This window comes from Corvus cornix, chromosome 3 (genome assembly GCF_000738735.6).
Source record: "Corvus cornix cornix isolate S_Up_H32 chromosome 3, ASM73873v5, whole genome shotgun sequence".
Classification (NCBI taxonomy): domain Eukaryota; kingdom Metazoa; phylum Chordata; class Aves; order Passeriformes; family Corvidae; genus Corvus; species Corvus cornix.
Window position 1 is genome coordinate 57,689,742 of NC_047056.1, and position 21,322 is coordinate 57,711,063.

The 21,322-nt window shown below is 35.0% G+C and overlaps 1 protein-coding gene across 4 annotated transcripts in view; it reads left to right on the forward strand.

Moving 5' to 3' along the window:
* AHI1 (Abelson helper integration site 1) overlaps positions 1-21,322 on the forward strand; it is a 91,288-nt gene that overhangs the window by 11,065 nt on the left and 58,901 nt on the right. For 3 of the 4 annotated variants that reach the window (XM_039568988.1, XM_039568987.1, XM_010401256.4), the window contains 15 exons: positions 360-970; positions 1,533-1,687; positions 1,981-2,194; positions 3,111-3,300; positions 4,795-4,890; positions 6,370-6,555; positions 7,505-7,642; positions 8,652-8,784; positions 9,779-9,902; positions 12,089-12,318; positions 13,376-13,479; positions 14,272-14,390; positions 17,373-17,503; positions 18,803-18,943; positions 20,836-21,038. In XM_039568988.1, coding sequence (XP_039424922.1) covers positions 360-970; positions 1,533-1,687; positions 1,981-2,194; positions 3,111-3,300; positions 4,795-4,890; positions 6,370-6,555; positions 7,505-7,642; positions 8,652-8,784; positions 9,779-9,902; positions 12,089-12,318; positions 13,376-13,479; positions 14,272-14,390; positions 17,373-17,503; positions 18,803-18,943; positions 20,836-21,038 — 2,775 coding nt within the window. Of the gene's footprint in view, positions 1-359; positions 971-1,532; positions 1,688-1,980; positions 2,195-3,110; positions 3,301-4,794; positions 4,891-6,369; positions 6,556-7,504; positions 7,643-8,647; positions 8,785-9,778; positions 9,903-12,088; positions 12,319-13,375; positions 13,480-14,271; positions 14,391-17,372; positions 17,504-18,802; positions 18,944-20,835; positions 21,039-21,322 lie in introns of all 4 variants that reach the window. The other variant, XM_010401262.4, reaches the window with a different exon arrangement.

A 21,322-nucleotide genomic window follows, 5' to 3' on the forward strand; every position in this document is an offset into this window, starting at 1 on the left:
TGGATGAAAGTTTTTGTTATTCTACTGCACATAGTCTTCAAGTCCTCTATAGTGTAAAATATTGGCATCTGTTTATGGAGTGGACTTGTTGATTTCCTTTTTTCACTGCATATACATAAAAGTCGTATGAAAACATAATGTAACACTGAGGATGAGGTGCCCAAACACCAAATGTTTTTTTTTCAGTGTGAATTTTCTGTTGACTTTTAATCTGTCACTTGTCAAATAGAAACAACAAAATAACTAGATCTTTAATTTTACTTTGTGTAATGTTGCTGAAGGAATAACATGAAGTGCAATGTTTATCCTTAGAACATGATTTTTAGTACAAGTATGTTTTATGTTCTTTTCATTTATAGCTTGATACCTTTAGAAATAATATTGATCTATCTAAGGAAAGTGTGAATGATGAAGCAATTATAAACAACACATATAATCCTGAAGAAGAGAGCCCCAGATTTACAAAAAATAAATTGAGAGAGAAAGCGTCAATTGCAGAGAAAATAAACAATGATGTTGTTAGTGGAGAGGAGAAGAAGCAGCCAAAGTCGAACAGGAAGAAAAAGAAATCACTGTTACAAGAACAATTTAATGAGGAGGAAGATTTATATGAAGCTAAATTGGGGAGTTTTGAAGAAAAGACTAATGATTTTCCAAAGAAGAAAACAAAAAGTAAATCACAAACAGATGTACCTCATCAAGAAGGTGATAGAAAGATCAAAAATTCCTTGACTGAAGTGAGAAATGTAATTGAATTAGAAGAAGAAGAGCAGCTAATTCAAGCCTATCAGCTGCATGTGGCTGAGGAAGAGGCAAATGCAATTAAAAAGAAAATGAGAAAGAAACTTAAAGAACAGATGTCTGAATCTACCTCCACTGTTCAAAGGCATGAAGTTGCATTGAATAATGAAGTGGGCAAAAAGAAGAAAAAGAAGAAAGAACGAGCAATTTTAAGTGAAGCTGAAACAAGGTAACATGACAAACTGTACACGGTGTGTCTGTGAATCTTAAGCAAAATGTTTCATTTTAAGATAGGCAGAAGCTTTCTGATAAATTGTTCATATTTTCTAAGTGATTAACTGGATGATATGAAAAAAATAGTACCAAATCCTTTCTCAAAAGGCTGTCATGATTAATACTTAGCTCACGGATTCTTTTTAACTCTTTTTAAAAATATCCTCCATTGCTATTTGATGTTTGTTTGGAACTCACTCTTAACCTCTTAACTAACTTAAGATAGTTTTGTGCCTGATTTTTTTTTTTAGTGATAAGTGATGGCCTTCATCCAGCAAAAGAGTGTTAGCTTAACTCTATTCATATAAATGGTACTGCAATTGTCTGGAAATTAGAGGGAAAGGAAGTGGGGAGAGCACTGAAAAAGGCAAGACACTAATGGGGCTGGGGGCTGTTACGTTTTCAAGATACACAGATGATGAGTTGCAGAATTTCAAGCGGATTAATAATGGCAATGAGTAATTGTATCAATATATGCAGTGGACTGCAGTTGCTGACAGTGATCCATTTCCTTGCAGTGCAATGTCCCTTTCTGAGCTGCAGCATCATCCAGAAGGTGGCAATGAAGGTCAGTCACTTGAAACACTGTTTACATCAGAAGGCCAGAAACTGGAGGAGAGCATGGATAAACAGAAACCTAAAGCCAAGAAGGTTAAGAAGAAAACCAGAAAAGGTCTGCCAACAAAATAATACTGTACTACTTTGCTGCACTTTTTTTGGTGCTGCTATAGAAATATTTGTCCTTAGTAATAATACAGAAGTGATTAAGCTGTTTGAGTTACTTATATTTCTTAAGTTACTTAATTGTATCTCTGTTCTGCCAATTCTGAGGCTTATTTTTGAGGATTTTATTTGATAAATCAATCGAAAATTTTGAAAATTCATTTACTATAAGCAGCTTTGAGTTGAGACAGAAGTTACTTTGTTCCGCTAATGACAGTTTATTTACTTTGTTCCCACTTCTAGAAGAAACCATGGAAATTGCTGCAGAAAATGATGAGGAAATGAAGAATTCAGAAATTTCAACTCAGTCTAAATTTGGTTTTGGTGATGATCTTGTTTTGGGAGTTTATATCCATCGATCAGATCGACTTAAAATTGATCACTTGATATCTCATCCTGTGGTTAAAATCCATATTGTTGATCAGAGGAGTGGCTTATATGTCAAGAAGGATTATAGGTGACTTTTAATAAACTGTTTCTGTTATCAGTGATTACAATAAATAGGTATACTCTTCCCTACAAAATTAAATATGAAAATGAAAATGGGGTATTTTAAGCTTGTGAAGTTGTTCGTTAGTTTCTACATCTATGATAATGTGTATAAATATACATACAATAAATAAGGGTGATATTTTCTTTTCTTTTTGACACTTTTAAATGCTCTGCACCGCTGTATTGCTCTCGAGGCTCCCCAGGGCAGTGGTCACAGCAGCAGCCTGACAGAGTTCAAGAAGCATTTGGACAATGCTCTTGGGCACATGGTATCACTCTTGAGGATGGTGCTGTGCAGGGCTGGGAGCTGGACTTAATTATCCTTGTGGGTTCCTTCCAACTCAGCATATTCTGTGAATCTGTGATATTTCCAACACATCTATGATCTTTTCAACACATTTCTTCCCAGAGACAAAATTTCTTAAGTCTCAAAAATATGTAAAAGCAAAGATTAGAATATGTAAGCAAAATTCTTGTAGTATAAATAGCATCTGCCTTTTCTTTTTTGTTAAGAACTTTTGAAACCTTAAATTTAGTTCTTTATATTTCTAATTACTTCAGTTGTTTGTTTCCACTGTCATTATGCATAATTTCCTGAAACCAGATATTAATGGGGCTTGAGCAGTAGACTCCACCATGATCATTATGCAGAAATTTGCTAACAGTAACTTAATTGTTAGGATTTTCAATTTCAGCCTGTAGTTTTTCTATATACATTGCAAATTGTCTTAAATTTTGGGTGGGTTTAGAAAATTTTTTCTAGAATCATACATATAGTATCTTATATGTTTCCTAGCTTTCAGTAATTGAAAATATTGTTTTGTTTGAGGTTGCTTTTTAAATGCTCTAACAATTGTAATTCTTTGGAAATTTTCAAACAGCAAGAAGGAAGATTCATCTTATGAACAAGAAGAAATACAGCACATTCTTCCTATAATGACACAACCATGTGACTTTAGAAAGTCTAAATCAGCAATTCCAGAGTGGGAAGAGCAAGTAATATTTAATGAGCGTTTTACTTACTTTATTCAAAACACTGAGGAAAACCCTCAGGTTATCCTGTTTTTTGAGGTAAGATGAAATATTTTTCATCCGATTTATGCACATTCTGGTTTTTGGGCTGTTTCTTCAACAACATATATTTGACTGATTCAGGTGTTTTATTGCAGTTCAATTGGGTTAATAGCATGACTTTAAGATACAAAATCAAGTAGAGGTACCAAAAAGTGGGGTTTTTTGTAGAAAAGGATCCTGTTTTGATAATAATAAGGAAGATGAAACTTTCTTATAAAATCAGCTCTGAAACTTCTGGGAAAGGCTGGTAAGATATGGTGGATATCACTGGTTTCACATTCTTGAAATTTGAAAAGAGGTTTAAGTACAAGAAGCTCAAAGTTAGAATTTTTCTGGTTGTAGCAACACCTCATTGTACCAGTGAGCAAACTATTACATTGTTTCCTTTAACATTTTACACATCTGCCTCTCCTGTCCCAGTCTTCGTAATTATTAATTTGTCCTCCAATACCATTATGATTAAAGGAAAAATTTTAAGTTATATATTCCATGTTATTTTGAGCTTAAGTATTTCAATATTTGTACAGGGAGATTCTGTAGTATAAACATCAAAATGGAAGCCTAATAGAATAAATATTTTTTATTCCTTGGGTTTTTTTCCTATTTCAAATAGACTGAATATAACTTACTACCATATTTTTTAATGTTTTGTGGTGCTTGTAAGTGAACATATTCGTAAAATTAAGAGTCCTTAGTTGCTTAATACAAAACTAGTTACATTTGTATGTAAAGATTCTTCATGCAAGTTGTGCTAATGTTGGGACCAAAAATATGATTACACTGAAAAAAAGCTGTTTGACTTCAGGTTTATGAAATACCAATTTAAAAAAAGTACTATGCTAAGGATTTTTTGTATACTGGGTAAACTTCCAGGAGTAGCTAAATATGAGAAAATTCTGGTCCCTGACAGAAAAATGAAGGCTCTCGTAGGCATCCCTGGAAGTGTTCAAGGCCAGGTTGGATGGGGCTTTGAGCAGCCAGAGTTAGTGAAAGATGTCCAAGCCCGTGGCTCAGAACTCTGTGATCTTTGAAGGTTCCTTCCAACCCAAACTGTTCTGTGACTGATTTGATGACAAAACTGATAAAGCTAGGGAAGAAAACCTAACTTTTAGACTGCCATTTTCCATCTAGATTATTATGCAGCTGGTTTTAGCTGTCAGATTTGTGATCTAAGGGATTTCTGAATTACTAGGAAAGCTACACATTATTGTTTCTTCTCTTTTATTGAGATGTAAGGGGAGCAAGAACAGGTTTTTTTAAGACTAGGCTCTTTTTTAATGGAGGTCATAAATAGTCATCAGGTAAATACATAAGGACCTGTTATTTCTAATTTCATACTTGTGAGGAAGAAGCACTGGTTTTGTAATTTCTCAAAATTTAAATCTGTTTAATTTAGTGAATTGACCAAGCATATCTTCAGCAGTTTTTTTTTAATTACCATGAAGTATATATTCATTAGAAATACATTTATATTCATGCTGATACTTCTAGGTCCTTGATTCTCTACGTATGAATGAAATGAGAGCCAACTCTGATATACAAGTTCAGGAAGGTCGTTACCGAAAAATTTGTTGGGCATTTCTAAAGGTATTGTAAATATTTAAATGAAGAAACAAAATTTGTAAGTCCTTTTATCTGAAAATCTCTTGCTGTACTAAGTAGGAAAGCATTTTTTAATATTTTCAGCAGCAGAGATGGAAAAAAAAATCCTTGTTTGCTTGGCTGTTCTCTCCTTTTCCTCTTCTTTCACTCCCTGAAATCAACACAGTGACAAGCTTGACGTTAAAGAATGTGTTTTTCAAGAAAATATAGAATGTGTAAGATTTTTTTTGTTTGTTTGTTCATAAAGTACAGAAGGTTGTGTTCTTTTAGGGTTTTCTTTGTGTTCGTGTGATTGTGAACAATAGGACAAATCCACTAATTTCTGTACCTCAGCTATTCTGTATTCTAGTGGCATTTTCAGTTGTCCAGTCTTTGAAAAGACTCCCTAACTTAATTACTAAAATGCTTCTCATTTTCAGTTGCAGAGTTTGAAATGCTGTGGCAATTGAGATACAAATGTGCCAAATGTGAGATATGGGTAATTTAGCCAGCACATGTGTACCTTTCTACCCTTTTAAGAGATACTTGAATGTGTCAATTTGTTCTTTGAGAGCTGACAAACTACAATTTCCCTGAGGATTGTTTGTTTACATCTACCCCTGTGCGTGATAGTCATTGACAGTCCACAGCATAGAGGAAATGTGAGAAATACAGGAGAAGATAATGGACTGCAAATTAGGTGAAGGGATAGGCACCTCCATAGCAGTTGAATACAGAGATTCTTCTGAGCTCTGCCCAAGATAAAGCTACTGGAATCAGGGGTCTGGTATCCTGTGTCTGTTAGCAGAGCTTGTAGGAACTGTGCATCCAGGCATTCAGTACAGCCTACTGCTGAACAGAGGGAAAAACGAATTTTCAGCTCATAAATATGAATAAAATTATTGCCTGTTCATCATTCTTACTGCATCTGCCTGCATTATCCTTTCATATGTATCAGTCTAAGTAGAAATGTCCCAGTTCAACATTGATCTGTGTTAATGGCAGCAGGTGCATTTATTCTTCGGTTCCGTAGAGAGGACTGTCTCCTCTGAAGTTGGAGAGGTTACTACATTGCTGTATCTTCTGCTCTGAACCAAAGCCTTACCAATGCCCTTTGTTGCAGCATTCAAAGAGGACAGATTTGGAAGAAGCTGTTTGTGGATTGGCAGTCCTTTGAGATCTGGTTGATTTTAGCAACTAGCAATTTAAAAAAAAGTAGAAAAGTGGTACTGCAAAGGTGTTCCCACTTACAAGATATTGCTGCTGTGAAGCATCTTTCAAAACTAGGCTGCCATCTAGTCTTTAATCTTAGTGATTTGATACTGGGGGGATTAAATACATGCTTAGTTCATAATAACTTTTAGAGTTAGTATATTTCTGCAATGGGAAGTGGATTTCAAGAGCTTATAATGTTACTTAAGATACTAGAAATTATCTTTTATGTTCATTTATCTTCTTCTTTCTTCTTTTTAATCACCCTTCCAGCTTGTAGGTGCAAATGGAGTTCTAAATGTTGGTGGAAAACTTCGTCTACAATTATATTACCCACCTTCAAGGACCAAGTCATATTCAAATGCTGTTGAGGTTTATGACTGGTGGGCAAAATGTCCTAGAAATCGTTACCCATCAACATTATACATAACTGTAAAAGGCCTAAAACCGCCAGATCATGTAAGTTAAATATATAATACGTAAGCATATTTGCAAATATGCAGACTTTTCTGTAGGAACTAGTACCTAGATAGAGGATGTGAGTCTATGTTCCTATGCGTGTATATAAAAGCTGGGCTTACATGCAGTATATAAAATATATAATAAGAATGTTGCATCTCAAGGTAGGTGTTTCAAACTTAGCCCTTCATAGGTATCTTTGAAAAATAGGCATACTTTCCCACCTAAAGCTTCGAATATTTTGCTACTGACAGAAGAATTTCAGAGTACTTTCTTGATTAATGTTCCTTCTTATTAGCAGAATTGACATTTTAAGTCACTGGACTCATGCAGGTGTATGAATTCTTGGAGAAAATATGCAAGTTACTTAACTCTGATTCCCAGCACCCTCTAGCTGTATTGAGCTGTATTTTTTTTCACAAATGAAAGCTTCTTTAAAGATAGGCTTACACTGGTATGTGCTGAGATGAGCATTCAAGATAAATATGGCATTTCATTTTCTACAATGCAAGTACAATATTGTTCTATTATATAATTTCCCTTTTGTATTTAGAGCTCTAATAATACTTTCTTCTGCTCACTTTTGTACTATGAAGAGGTGATCTGTGGAAGCCTGGTGAGATATGCACCTTCTCAGTAGTACAATATGGTACAATAGTAGAGTAATTCTAATTTTCACTGACCTTAATAGTTATTAAAAGTAGGAAAGTAACAATTATTTGAAAAAATTGTGATACCATTTGATTGACACAACTTTGGAAGCTTGGATTACTTTCTGACTTCCTGTGAAATTTTGCAATGCAGTTTTCATGTATTAAGCTTCTTCCATTCTCTGTGTTTCAGATGTAGCAAAACATTTAAATTAAAAGTACCTTTTAATCTTTTCAGAAATTATATTGTTCGCTTTAAAAATATTTTTTCCCTGATACTTAGTTTTGTTTGCCTTAAGGTTGGTCCTTCTTTTCACTCCATGGCAGCTGTTCAACAGGAACAAGCTAATACAGCGCTGTCAGAACTCCAGAGAGAAGGATATGAACCTTCTTCAGAGGAGAAGGAGCCATTTAAATGGTCAAGATTGCCTGGACAGGTGAAGTGTTTTTCTTTGAATTTTAAATGAAAATAATTTATATATTTACTATATTTTTGTAAGTATTATGAAGCAGGTAATTAATTAATTAATAAAAATATTAAACAAAACATAAAAAACTGTCATAGATAGTAGATGAGGCTTAACCTGAGCAAATATGCTTGATTTAACCATTTTTTCACCAGAACAGACAGGTATTTTTATCTGCATAATTCTCTAAGAATTTGAAAGAGTAGGGTTATTAAGGTAATGGAAGTAAGACAGGAAACCAGTTCTCAGATTTCAGCTTGATTAGAAATATATTTTCTTGACTTTTTCTGTTTGTTTGTTTGTTTGCTGAAGATACTTTTATACGATAACACAAAGAGCTTACACTGAAGAACCACGTAGCTACTGTGGATATCGTCCTTCACCTTAAACTTTGAATTTAGTTTAGGAGAAAAAGCCATTGGGTCAAAAAGAGGTAGTATGTTGGGAGAAGGGAAAGGGAGCTATATTACTCATTCCATTTTTTGGGATGTTTCATCTCTGGTTCTGTCTTTAAAAGTCAGAGATTTAAATACAGATGAGGATGCTAAAAGTGATTTGGTGGAAGACCAAAGGTTTGAGTGCCTGTTGTTGGGTTTCTGAGTTCACACTGCTGAAAAGTTGTGCTTAGACTCCTTAAACAAGCTTGACTTACAGTCTTAACTCCACAGCTTACATCATTGATGGTAGGCATTATTAAGCTCTTCTTAAGATTAAGGAAATTATTTCAATTTTAATTTTTTTTTTAGGTCTTTTTAAACTTGCTAGTTGTTTGTAATAATGGAGCAGAAAGAGATTATACATTCATGTGGCCTAGGTTATGTTGCAAAACTGTCTCTGTTTGTAATAATGTCTTTGAATTTTACTTTGGAATGCCATTAAGAAGTTACTAGCCTTTTAGAACTTCTGCATGTCAGGGGTTAGAGTGTATTTTATGCATTACATAATTAATATTCCTACTGCTTGTTCCCTGAAAAGCCAGGCTTGCCGCATACCCAACAAGCACCTGTTTTCCCTGCGAGGTGGGGATATGGGCTGCTTCTGTATCCGCTTCTCTCATGATGGGAGAACACTGGCAGCAGCATGTGCAGGAAGGAATGGCTATCCTATTGCTTGTAAGTTAAAAACGTTTTGGTTTTTTTCTTATAATTCATGCATTTGGAATTTAAAGGTTAAGGGAAGTTAATTTTTAAATTGTGCTTTTTGAAAGTTTCTGGTTTATAATTGTGATTTGAACATTGTTCTGTGCATTAAAGAGCATTGAGGAAAACGCCCTTTCTGTGTTGATAGGGCTGAAACTGGCTTTTCTTACATGGTTACATATACACAGTTTAATGGTATGAAATGGCACGATTTCTGCCCAGAGACCTAATGGAAATACTAAATGAGTTTGCAGAAGGAACATAGTTTCTGATGATAATGTTTTAAGGGAAATAACTTTTTAAGCCTCCACCTCATACACCTTTCATGTAAGTTTTTCTCCTAACCTGTCTTGAAAGTTAGATGCCTGAATGTTGTCATCTCCAGACAGACTGCTGGAAGCTGCTGTCTTCCATGGTCCAGTTCAGTCCAAGTACAAACATTCCTTATAACTCAAACTTTTGACTACTTTTTGACTAGCTTCAACTACATAGTTCTTAAACCTTACATAAGAATTCTGAGATTTAGAGAGAGCAGTATTTTAAGCATGCACAAAGTAAGTGTTTAAATGCAAGGAACAGTATATCTAGATTCCTTTATTACACAGCCCCGGAAAATTATCTCAGTGTTAAAATATTTCTAAGATTGGTCAAGTAGTTGTCAAAAATTTAAAAAACCCCAGCTTAATCCTAATCTGGTTCTAATAATTTAAAGCAAGTAAACTGTTTCTTAAGGGGTAGGACATTTGTGACATCCATGAACCACTAGATGGAAGTAGATGCTTTCTGTCCATTCATATCTAGCAATTATTTCATTCTGTTGCCTCAAAATAAGAAGACAAAGAAAATGAGTTGATTTATGCTAGCAGAAAATCAGCCTAGGATTAGACTAAACTTTGGCTCTAGTAGCTACATCTATGTGAGTGAAAATACTTACAAAACTTTTATTTTTCTGTTTGAACTTCCCTAGTGTATGAAATTCCTTCTGGACAGCTCTTGAGAGAATTTTATGGTCACCTTAACATAGTGTATGATCTTTGTTGGTCAAAAGACAATCAATATCTTCTTACTGCTTCCTCTGACGGCACTGTCAGGTCAGTATGGTGAGATGTTCTGGCAGATACCATCAGAAGTTGAAAAGAAAGTGGTCCATTTCAGTGTGTTACTACAAACTGCTACAATGTTTTAATTAAGGATTTGATTACTGTGTGACTACAGTAATATAAAAATTGTGATTGGGTTAATCTCTTACACTGTATTTACTATTTCTAATGTGTTTGTATTTGAAACTAAAGCTTTTCCAAAAACTCTAGTGACTACATCTACAGTGCAGTGAAAAAACAAAAGACTTTTTATTTCAAGAAGACACTGAGACAGTTGTAATGTTCTGTTCCTGGAGAAATTGCCATACTGTAAATGAAATATTAAATTTGCAAATTTGAACATGAGGCAGGAAATTGAAAATTTAAGATTCAAGTTATGTGTGTGAATTTGCCACACTGCATATATGTGTATTGGTGGTGTTCTTTTGGTTTTTGACACTTAGTAAAAGAATTCAGCTTAAATTGCTGTATATGAATTTTGATACTGTTATTTATTAAATCAAATCCTCTACAATTAAAGTGTACTTCCATACAGTGTTAATGTTAAAATATTGATCTGTTCAGATCTGAAAACCAAAACCCTCAAAGCTGTAGATACACATGAAAACATGGCTGGGACACTGTACAGTTTTATTATGAACAACTTCATTGGATTTCATAGAGCTTTTTGGGGTTTTTTTAGCTCTTCAGATCCCTATCTGTTATTTCTGTTATGCAACTCAGTAATGCTACAGGCAGTTGCATAATTGAAATGCCAGAAGAATTGTTAAATGATATATTGTATGTGTGGAACTGTTTTAAGGTCTTTTTGCTGCTTCTATGTAGGCCTAAAAAGAGTGTTTTGAGAGTTCAGTCCTTTTATTTTTTTAATTTGGGAGTGGATTAAATAAGAATTTTTTATACTGAGGTAAATATCAATTTCAGTCATTAATGTTGCCTATAAGAAGGCTGAGCTGTTCCTCAATTCTTGAATTTGTGGCAGCAAGTTGAAACTGCAGTGGTCTGCCTCCTTTTCTGTGTACTATGCACAGTCACTGTATGAGTTATTAGTTCCTGTATTTGTTGTGAGTTGCCTTCAGCTCCTTAAAAAGTCCCAGCACCCCATTGCTTTAAAGCCATTATCAGTTTATTATTTGGATAATGTTGTACTGAATTCTAAGGCAATGTGAAGGTAAATTCATGACCTTATGTGAATTCTTCTTTATATAATGTTTTATGTTATCCTCAAGCCTTCCCAAGGTTTAGTTCCACAATATTTGTGAGCAATAAATTAGTTTTTATTTTGTTAGATCAAAATCATTCTAAAAGATAGGTAGACTCCTTGTGACCTTTCTGCATCAAATTGTGAATTAATTGCAGTACTCTAAAGGGTTGGAATTTTCTAATTAAATCACCTCTGAGTAAGCTTAGAATTCCTCAGTAGCCACCAGAAATGGTCACCTCACCTGGAAGGGTGCCACTAAAACAATTTAATAATGTACTGTAGCTGAACACTCTGTGCAAAGTGCTGCCCACCTGTATTTAATGATCCAGGTACTGTTCTATTCTTTGTGGACTCATTTTTGGGAAGGCTCACTAATGAAATGCATACCATCAAATAGAAAGCACTAAGAAAAATCTGATCTTGCAGCTATGGGTGGCAAAGGATAGGAAATAGATTAATAGTAAGAAGTGAATTTATGTGATGTAAACATCCTTGAGATCATGATCACTGTGTGGCTGGTAATTATTATTTTAAAAATTTCTCGGGTTTTATTTATATTTAGTGGCCCTCAATGTTCCTTTAAGGGTTTTCTTGTTTTAAAATTGTTTTAAATGGATGATACCCCAGAAAATATTAATTTGGTTATAACTCCTGAAAGAAAGAAATGAATGCGTTCCATGGAATTCTTTATGAGTATTTTAAAATGAGAAATATATCCATTAAGTGAGTAAGCAGTCATTAATTTGCTTTGAAGACCTAATTCTGTGTAAAGTAGTAAATGTTTCATAATTCTTGTTGGAAAGTACCATATTAAAGGGTTAAATAGAGGTGGAAGAAATGGCAGGATAAACAGGTGTTGTTAAGTGTTTGCAAGTATTTACCTCTAGAACCAGTAGCACAAAGTACAGCAGCAGTTGTACCTGTGTGTGTGACTGCTTTCTGCTGTAGAAATTCTGACCTTGTTTCCTTTCAGAATGTGGAAAATAGAAATGAAGGCGGCCTCTGCAGAGAGAGTTTTCCCTCATCCTTCATTTGTCTATACTGCCAAGTACCACCCAATTGCTGACTCGTTGGTTGTGACAGGATGTTACGACTCAGTGATTAGAATCTGGAATGCAAATGTGAAAGAAATCCATGGGCAACTACTACAGGAGCTTGATGGTCACAAAAGTTTCATCAACACACTTTGTTTTGATGCAGAAGGTATATAGTTAATATTGCTTTTACAAATAGTTGTCTTTCCAATTGAAGACCAACTTGAGTGTTACTAGTTCACTTTGTAGAGGCAGCAGTATATTTTCTTTCTTTATTATTTCCCAGTATATAATTTCTTAGGAAGAAGTTATTTACTGGCAAAGTGGTGAGACACTGGGACAGGTTGCCCAGAGAGATTGTGGGTGCCCCATCCTTGAAGGTGGTCAAGGCCATGTTGGTCAGGGCTTTGTTGTAGTGGAAGGTGTCCCTCCCCATTTCAGGGAGGTCAGAACTAGATGGTTTTTAAGGTCCCTTTCAACCCAAACCATTCTATGACTCTTCCATAAAGAAAATGAGGTAGTAGTAATTAGATTGTGAGAATTTTAACACTAGACTGAAGAAGTGGGAAGGTGATGAACTTTTCAATATTGACAAGAGTAGGAAACACTGAGAGAAAGGGACAGAGGTTTGACCATTGCGAGTCATGTCAGCTGGTAGGTTAACAGCTGAAAGTGAATGTTGTACTGACACGTACTAGTGGAGGAAGAGTTGAAGATGAGTGAAAGTTAAAGTTAGACTTTTTCCAGTATTAGTGACATCACTAATAGGTGGTTCATTTTAGTCACTGAGTAGGTACTGCAAAGAGGAAAGCTGTATTTTTATAAAGAATAAATATTTGTGCTTAAAGAGCAAGTGTTGGAAAACACTATTTGTTCTAGTTCCAGATTGTCTTAGTGAATGTATAGGTAAGCATTGAGCTATCATGTGAAGCTCGTTGAGCTGTAAATGCTCACATTTGCTGGTTTTAGAACATGAGTAAAAATGAAAAATATTAAAACTATGTTCTGCACCTCAGTACTTGATGTATATGCTACATCCAAATTTATGGTGTCAGCTTATGTTGTGCAATATGAGCAAATGCATTTGCAATGAGTATATTATAGCGAAAGAGATGGAATAATTGGTATTTGCCTATTCACAAAAGTGATAGAACAGAAGGTTGTTTCTTGTTTTCTGTATTATTTTTTTGTGGGTGGTATTTTACTTATAAGACATTATTTCTCAGGATACCACATGTTCTCAGGAGATAGTTCAGGACTGATAATAGTTTGGGATACACCTGTCAAAGGAAGTTCTCAACACCTTTTTCAACACTGGAAGATAAATAAGGTAAACGGGTTTCTTAAACTAGCTTTGTAATTTTTACATGAACTGTTTCATATCTATAAATCTGATTTGAATAAATTTTTTTATACATTACCTTTTAACTGTGTAGATGTATTTTCTTTAAAAATTGGTATAGGAGAACTGATACAATGTGCAGCAATTCACTGACTTAATTTTTTTTAATAGTTTTGCAACGTAATTGGGTTGGGCACTGGAACAGCCTCCCCAGGGAAGTGGTCACATCACCAAGCTTGAGAAAGTTCAAGAAGTGTTGGACTGTCAGGCACATGGTTTGACTCTTGGGGCTCTCCTGTGTAGGGTCAGGAGTTGGTCTTTGATGTTCATAGTGGGGCCCTTGCGACTAAGGATATTCTAGGATCCTGTGGTTCTATATTTTTTTTCTATATAAAACATGAAAATACTTGGGGTTTGATAGCACTGTATTAACAGGTAAATGCTAATGTGTTAAGTTTGTTCTCTAGAGACAAAAAAAATAGACCACAGGCTTTACAAATCACCTTTGTTCATACTTCAGAACCGTAATGTTCAGTCAGCATTTCTGTCATCAGCTTAATTTTTTTAAAATTCAGTCACAACAGAATCTGCCTCATGGTTGTAAAAGGTTGATGTCTAGGATGTAATGCCTTGATATAGGAACAAACTTTTTCCTTATCCAAATAAAATGAATTGAGCAGAAGAAGAGTAATGCGAGAGAAAAATGGGCAATAACATGTAAAAACATGAGTTTTAAAACACAAAGTTATATAATTTTCTTTATTTTCCATCTTTCTGTAGGAAATAAAAGAAAATGATATTAAAGGAACACCAATAAATCATTTGGAAGTGCATCCGAATGGAAGGCATTTATTAATCCATGCCAAAGACAGTACCCTGAGAATTATGGACCTCAGAATGTTAGTATTTTTGGTGACAAATGTGTATTTCCTTTCTGTTTTAAAATTTACTTGGGGGAATAAAGTACCACAAAGGTATTAGTTGTGTAGTTGGGAAGGAGAAAGATGTCCTAATAATCAAGGATAGAAATGTTAGGGTTAGGAAATGGTTTCAAAACACTGCTCTGTTACAGACCTTTTGGGTGATATTGAGTAAGACTTTTAGCATAGAATATCTAAAAATTACTAGATTACTTGGGAGCCTAAAGTGGCATGAAGAATACAATGTTAGTCTTGTAAAGATTGAAATCCCTTTTAAAATGCAGTCTGGGCATGAAAAGAACTTGGTAACATACATGTGTTAGTTTTGCATTTTCAAGACTCTGTGAAGGATATTTTGATGATGAAATGGAAGATGATCATAAATACTGAAAAACGCAGTGGTGTACATATTATGGTGTATTAAGCAGGCTATGAGATATTTTTGTACAAGTTTTCTCATTCTTGATAGTTATAAGCATGATTCTTTGATGATAAACTAAAATAAAAACCAAGAAGATTACAGACTCGCTTGAGTTTCATGTTGGGAGAATGACCAGTTCAACCCAATAATCAAATCACAGCAGCATGTTACTCAGAGCTTTATACAATTGGGTTTTTAATATCTTGAAGGATGGAGATTTTATGACTTTTGTGAGTAACATGTTCTAGTGTTCATTCACCCTCAAAGTAAAAGACTTTTTTCTTACATTTTAAACAGAATTAGCTATATTTCAATTTATGTCCATTCCCTCTTGCCCTTTCATTGGGTGGGAGTGGGCAGAGTCTCTCACCAATCACTTTCATATGTTGATAAGATGCGCTTGGAAAGTCACATTAAAGATGTGAACAAGTTTTCTGAATGTTTCATCCTTAATTTCATAGATTTCTTTCTGCCCCTCACTACACAGAAAATCCCTGGAGGTATTTAAAAGATGTGTAGGTGTGGCCCTTAGGTACATGGTTTAGTAGTGGACGGGACAGTGCTAAGTTAACAGTTGGACTAATGATCTTGAAGGTGTTTTCCAAGCTAAGCAGTTCTGTTATTGGACTGGATTGAATGTTTGAACTAGGACTTTACTGTATTATAGTGCACTTTTCTCTTTTACTGTGGATGATGACTTATAATGGCCATGCTAGGAGCTAAACTGTCCACTCAACTGAAGCATGAAATTGCTGGATTAAGAGAGGGAACCTATAGTTTTTGAGTTAGTGTTCTTCTGTTGCTCCTCTTTCTAAAATGTGCAGAGAGTTTTAGTTTGAGGGGGAAAAATGGGCATGCATATTAATCTTTAAGAAAGAGTTTAATATGGGGTGCAATTTCACAATGATTTTAAGCAAGTTTATCCATAGAACGTACCATCTCCTGCAATCTCCCACACCTTTGGCCATGTATTCCTAGCATTTCCTTTTTATCATCTCTATAGATCTTTTGATGAGGGGCAAGTCAGATCAGTGAGCTGATTCAACTAAAAATTAGCCTACAAATACAAATGATTAATTTTCATTTTAATCAACTACCTGATCAAACTCATCTGATAGCTGCCCAAACACTAGAGAAGAAATGAGGGAGAGCCTGGGAAAATAAGGGTGGAGAGGACACCACCAGGACTGCTACTTTGACCACAGCCCACAGTTACATTGACTTAAGTCTATCAATAAACCACAGGGTCAGATACCCAGCAGTGATAACTTTACACGTCAGCATTAACTGTTCATTCCCTGCATGAGAAAAGAGGGGGTGGAGGTCACGGATGAACACAATTCACTTTGATTGACAGCTGGTTGCTCTTAACTTTCCCCTTTCAACTTGCTTTTTTATCTTTTTGGATAATGCTGCTGTCCTGTCACTTAGGTATGTGATCGGGATTTGGTTTGGGTTCAGTCCTCTCCTTGGGGTTTCATGTGAAGGCTAGTTTTACATCTTGCAGGGCTCTCCTAAAGACATCTCAGAGATGCTATCTTTCTTATTCATACAGCTAAAATTCTTATTTGGGTTAATATGGTCTCGCACTGGGATCTTTAAGGCATCCTTTTCTCTTACTTGCCAAATAGAATTTCATCTAGGGTATCCGCATTTGGAATATTGTTTAAAATAATTTTACTGTCGTATTAAATGCATTGCACTTCTCCCAGTATACCTCCATTGTTTCTGCAGTAACAAATTTGAAAAGATACTGTCTTCTGTCCTTGAGGGCTACAGTGGCCTATTGCTGTTCTTCTTTCTTCCAATTCTGCATTGTAGTATTGCTGCTGGGTTAGTCTCCATGTTGAACTTTGATACCTTTTTCTAGGCTATGCCTCATGTTTAAAATAGCCTCTTACAAGCTGACTTATGCTTCTTTCTATCCTTTTGTGGATTCTCTCCTACTTGATGCCTACAAACTGTTTGACAGTAGATCATTATGACTGTGCTGACCAGGAGTGTTTTACTGAAAAAAGATTAGGCTACCTAAGTTGCAAAATAATATTAAACATATCAATAGTAAATCAACGTTTATGTCTGAAATCCGTTGATTCTACTACTGGTTTTCTAACCAAGGAGACATTAGTCTGAAGAGCTGAAGAGAGCTGCTGGGTAAGTTTAATGATTCAAGCTCAAGAAGCATAATGAAAACTTTTTTGGCAGAGCTTGGAGTAATAGTGACAATTTCCCCATTTTTTTGCAAAGCCCAGGATCAAGATAGTGCAAATTACTGCATCTCTATCTGTTCTCTAGATCTGAGGATTTCCTTTTTCTGCTGAAAGACAAGGATGTACACTTTCACCTATACTGTCAGGTGCATTATGAAGGTCAGGGAAAAGAAAGGATAAACACTGCACTCTGCAAAAAGTGTGTGCTTGTGTTTGGGATGCGAGGTATATTGATTTTTCTGAGGAATAGAGGGGGGAACTGACACTTAAAAAGTTACATTGTCTATTCTGAACGTATCTGCTATATCTGCAAACTTTCTTTATCTTTAGCTTGGCTGCAAAGAAATACATAGGTGCCACAAATTACAGAGAAAAGATTCACAGCACCTTAACACCATGTGGTACATTCCTGTTTTCAGGAAGTGAAGATGGAAAGGCTTATGTTTGGAATCCAGAAACAGGTAACTAATTATTTTATGGACTTAAGCCAGATTGTCAAGGCTGAGGGGGAAAGGATTTTTTAAGGTTTATTGAAACACTTTTGTTACGGAATTAAACTTTGGTAAGATGTTCTTAAATCCTGAAGCTTCAGCTCCACCTTTTAAATAGCTGTTACTAATCTCAGATTTAATTCTCTAGAGGAAATTAATAGAGGTAACATTTGTAATATCCAGCATGACTGGAGCACCTGAGGCTCAGCTTTTTGTATACTGCAACTCTTTACATGTGGTGAGGATCTTAAAATGGAATGCACAAAAAATGTTTTAGGTCAGGTAAGTTTTTCTGTTGTGTTGTTTAGATTTGAGAATCAAATCTCTCTTGTTCAGAACCACTTCATCTCTGTGGTGGGCAGTCAGAGATGGAATATTTTTGGTGTGTGGTATATAAGGTTCCTCTGTGAATTAGTCCCCAAGCCAAGGAGTTTCAAAATAGCTACCAAAATTTTTCTGAAAAAATGTGACTAAAATGTAGGGTAGAGTTTCTTGTACAGGAGGTAAAAGAGACAAAAATAAGAGTAGAAAGTAGCAGAATACCATTTTGGATTTGATGACATTATATTCTGTCTGTAATTATAATCTATATAATTTTTTAAAATAAAAAAAGTAAATATTTTAAAACTGGCAGATAACTAACAGATCTGTTTTGAATTTCTTTCCATGTTTCCAGCTACATTAACTTGAATCTCTGCCACTACATAATTTGCCTGAAACTTAAAAAAAATAATAATAATAAAAGGAGGGAGGAACTTTGTTATTAATATGTTTTTATTGGGTTTTGACTTTGTTTACACACTGTATTTGCATTTGTAGTGCCATCAGCTGAAGAGCTAATTTTATTTATATTTTTTAATAATTCTCTGCTCAACTTTCACTCCTGTCAGTACTGTATAGCTGAAATCCACAAGTAAGATGGCTATCTTTGTACAATGCAAGCACAAACAAATACTGTGGAACGCCACCTTTCCAGAACTTGCTTATCAGAACAAGAGAACTCAGCTAACCTGGTGCATCCTCTGGCATTTCCTGCAGCTATTGCAACAGCAATAACTTTTCTGACTTACTGAATAACTTAAAATCATGCAATATTTCCTTTGTCTTATGCCAAAATGCTACTTCTCAATGAGGAAATTGACTGAACAACATTTATTTACAGTGGCAGACACTGCAGTAATACTAGCTTTAACCAGCTGTTATTTTCCTGTATTGAATTTGTTTCAGATATGTTCCTGTGGCATTAATAAACTTTTTTCACTTCTGCAGGAGATCAGGTGGCCATATATTCTGAACTCTCCTTCACATCTCCACTTCGTGATGTTGCCTTTCATCCACATGAACACATGGTGTCTTTTTGTGCCTTTGGTCAAAACCATCCAATACTTGTATACATTTATGATTATAAAGGTACAGTACAAATTTTCTTGATATTCACCTGTAAGTATTTTGTATTTATAAGTGGTTTGCTAGTATTGGTACTTCTTTCAAAGGAAATAGAAAACAGTCATTTGATGATAATGCATATCTTTTTCTGGGAGATACCAAAACTGAATTGAACATGATCCTGCACAACCTGCTCTAAGTGATGCCACTTTAAGCAAGGGTTTTGGCCAAGCCAAAATCACCAGAGGTCCCTCAAGTTTAAATTTGTTTTTGTATTTCGTACTGTGTGATTTTTGCAGCACTTTATCATATATAGGCAGCATCATACAAAAGCCCTTTTTCCAGTATCAAGATGAATTATGGAACCAGAAAATACAATTGTTTGGGAAACTAATTAGGAGCTTAATAGGAATCTCAATAGTTTGTGCCAGCTATGTTACAAAATAATGTTGAGGAGCTGTATAGAAATGAATGAGAGTGTACAGACTTTTAATAAATAGCTGTTACATCTGTGATGTGATTATGTGAGAGATATGTTTATTCCCAATGTTATATTGAAGAGAAGATAGTGATAAATGCTAATTTTGAATTTTTGGTATACAAAATAAAATTCAGATTGTGCTTTGCAGGCTTTTTTGGTAGTTGTGTTCAAGTAAGAACATTTGCATCTAGAGAGTTAATGTGTTAATATGAATTATGCAGTAATTTTTTTGTTTGAATTATGTTTGCAGGGAACAGATCTGTAAAGCTAATCCTGTCTTTATACACTGGCTTTTTAAGTAATGTAGTAATGGGATTACTCGTATAAAATCTCAGTGTAGGTTGTCTATTGAATTGGTTGACTTTTACAGGAATATTAAGTGGAATGACTGTGCAATCAATATTCAGTGCTAAACTTCAATTAAGTAGGATATATCTGTACTTTGGAAAAAGTTTAAAAAACAATGAAATTTTTGGGGGGGTGAAGGGTTTCTTTAAAATTTTTTGATTGTTGAGCAGACAGTGAGTCTTAAAAAACTTAACACTGTAGTTTGAAAAAATATATATGTGCATACACATTTAGAGATCACACAGATAGCACAGTCATAGTTATTTGTGTCTTCTGACTGCTGACAGTAAGACTTTGCATAGGTTGTGGTCTTTTTCTTGCATTGTTGGTTACTATCTTTTTGTTCCTATTTTGGTTAAAAGCACCCTCTTTGCTTTTAGAATATAGTCATACTGTCATAGTGTTGAAAGATTTAAACATATAGTAAAGCTAATTTTAGTCACACACAATTTTTAAGGCTCCGACATTATGTATTTTAGATACACCAACAGTTCTATTAATATCCTAGGCAGAACTTGCATGAAGAATTCTTTTAACCTTTGTTGGCTTGAGACCATAGTACAAAAAACTGCAAAAGTCAATTTGTCAGTCAGTGTGTCCTGTGCATGTATAATATGTCTGTCAGCTTCTGAAATAATTGCTCAAATATAATAAACTCACTTGAACTAGGCTGGAAAAAAATGTGAAATGTCACTGACTTGAACTCAGTGCAAGCTTTATAACTTTATTGCCTTTGAAAAATTCCTTTCTCTTCCCACTCCCTCCCCCCACCCAATGCCAATATTTCTGCATGAGGAGCACTGTTGTTCATAAGCAATACAAAAATACCAGTTCTGTATGAGAGGCTGCTGAACACAGATAACAGAATTGAGATATTTTTATCAGAAGAGTTAGGGAAAAAAAAAAGGGTAGTAAGGGGAAAATTTCATGTAATTTTCAGGTTTTCCCTATAGCACTATTGGTACAGCTTCTGATGGTGTTTGACTGAAGATGTGGCTGACAAAATGGCTGCAATCCTTCAGTGGGTTTTTTTTCCCATGGCAATGTAAGGCTTCACCTGAGACATTAATATTGGTTATTTCTACAGTTGCACAACAGGAAGCTGAACTCGTAAGAGATCTCAGTTCATCACTTACCACAGCTGCACCAAGAGAGCCACACTTCTTTAGCAGTTTTTCTGAAATTCCTGTACAAAAGAGCTCAGTGATGTCTCCAGCAGATCAGTTTGTCAATGTTGCAAGAGCATCAATGAGAATGCAGAAGGTGAAACAAAAACTTGATTCTGTTATGGTAAGTCAGATTTAATTAATTTCAGAAGTTTGTAGTCTTCCCATATTCTGGAACTGGTATACATAAAAAACCATATGTGTTGTCATGGCATCTGGTCTTTGGAAATTAATAAATCTCTCACTAATATTAATGCAGGTGTAAGTAGCTCTTAAGAAAAGAGCAATCATAAAAACCTTAATTTTGTTTTTCAAGTACTGATGACAAGGGATGTTTTTATGCTAGTGCCCGTCGCTGTTTGTCCATCTATGTGAAATCACAGATCCATAAATCATTACGGCTGAGCT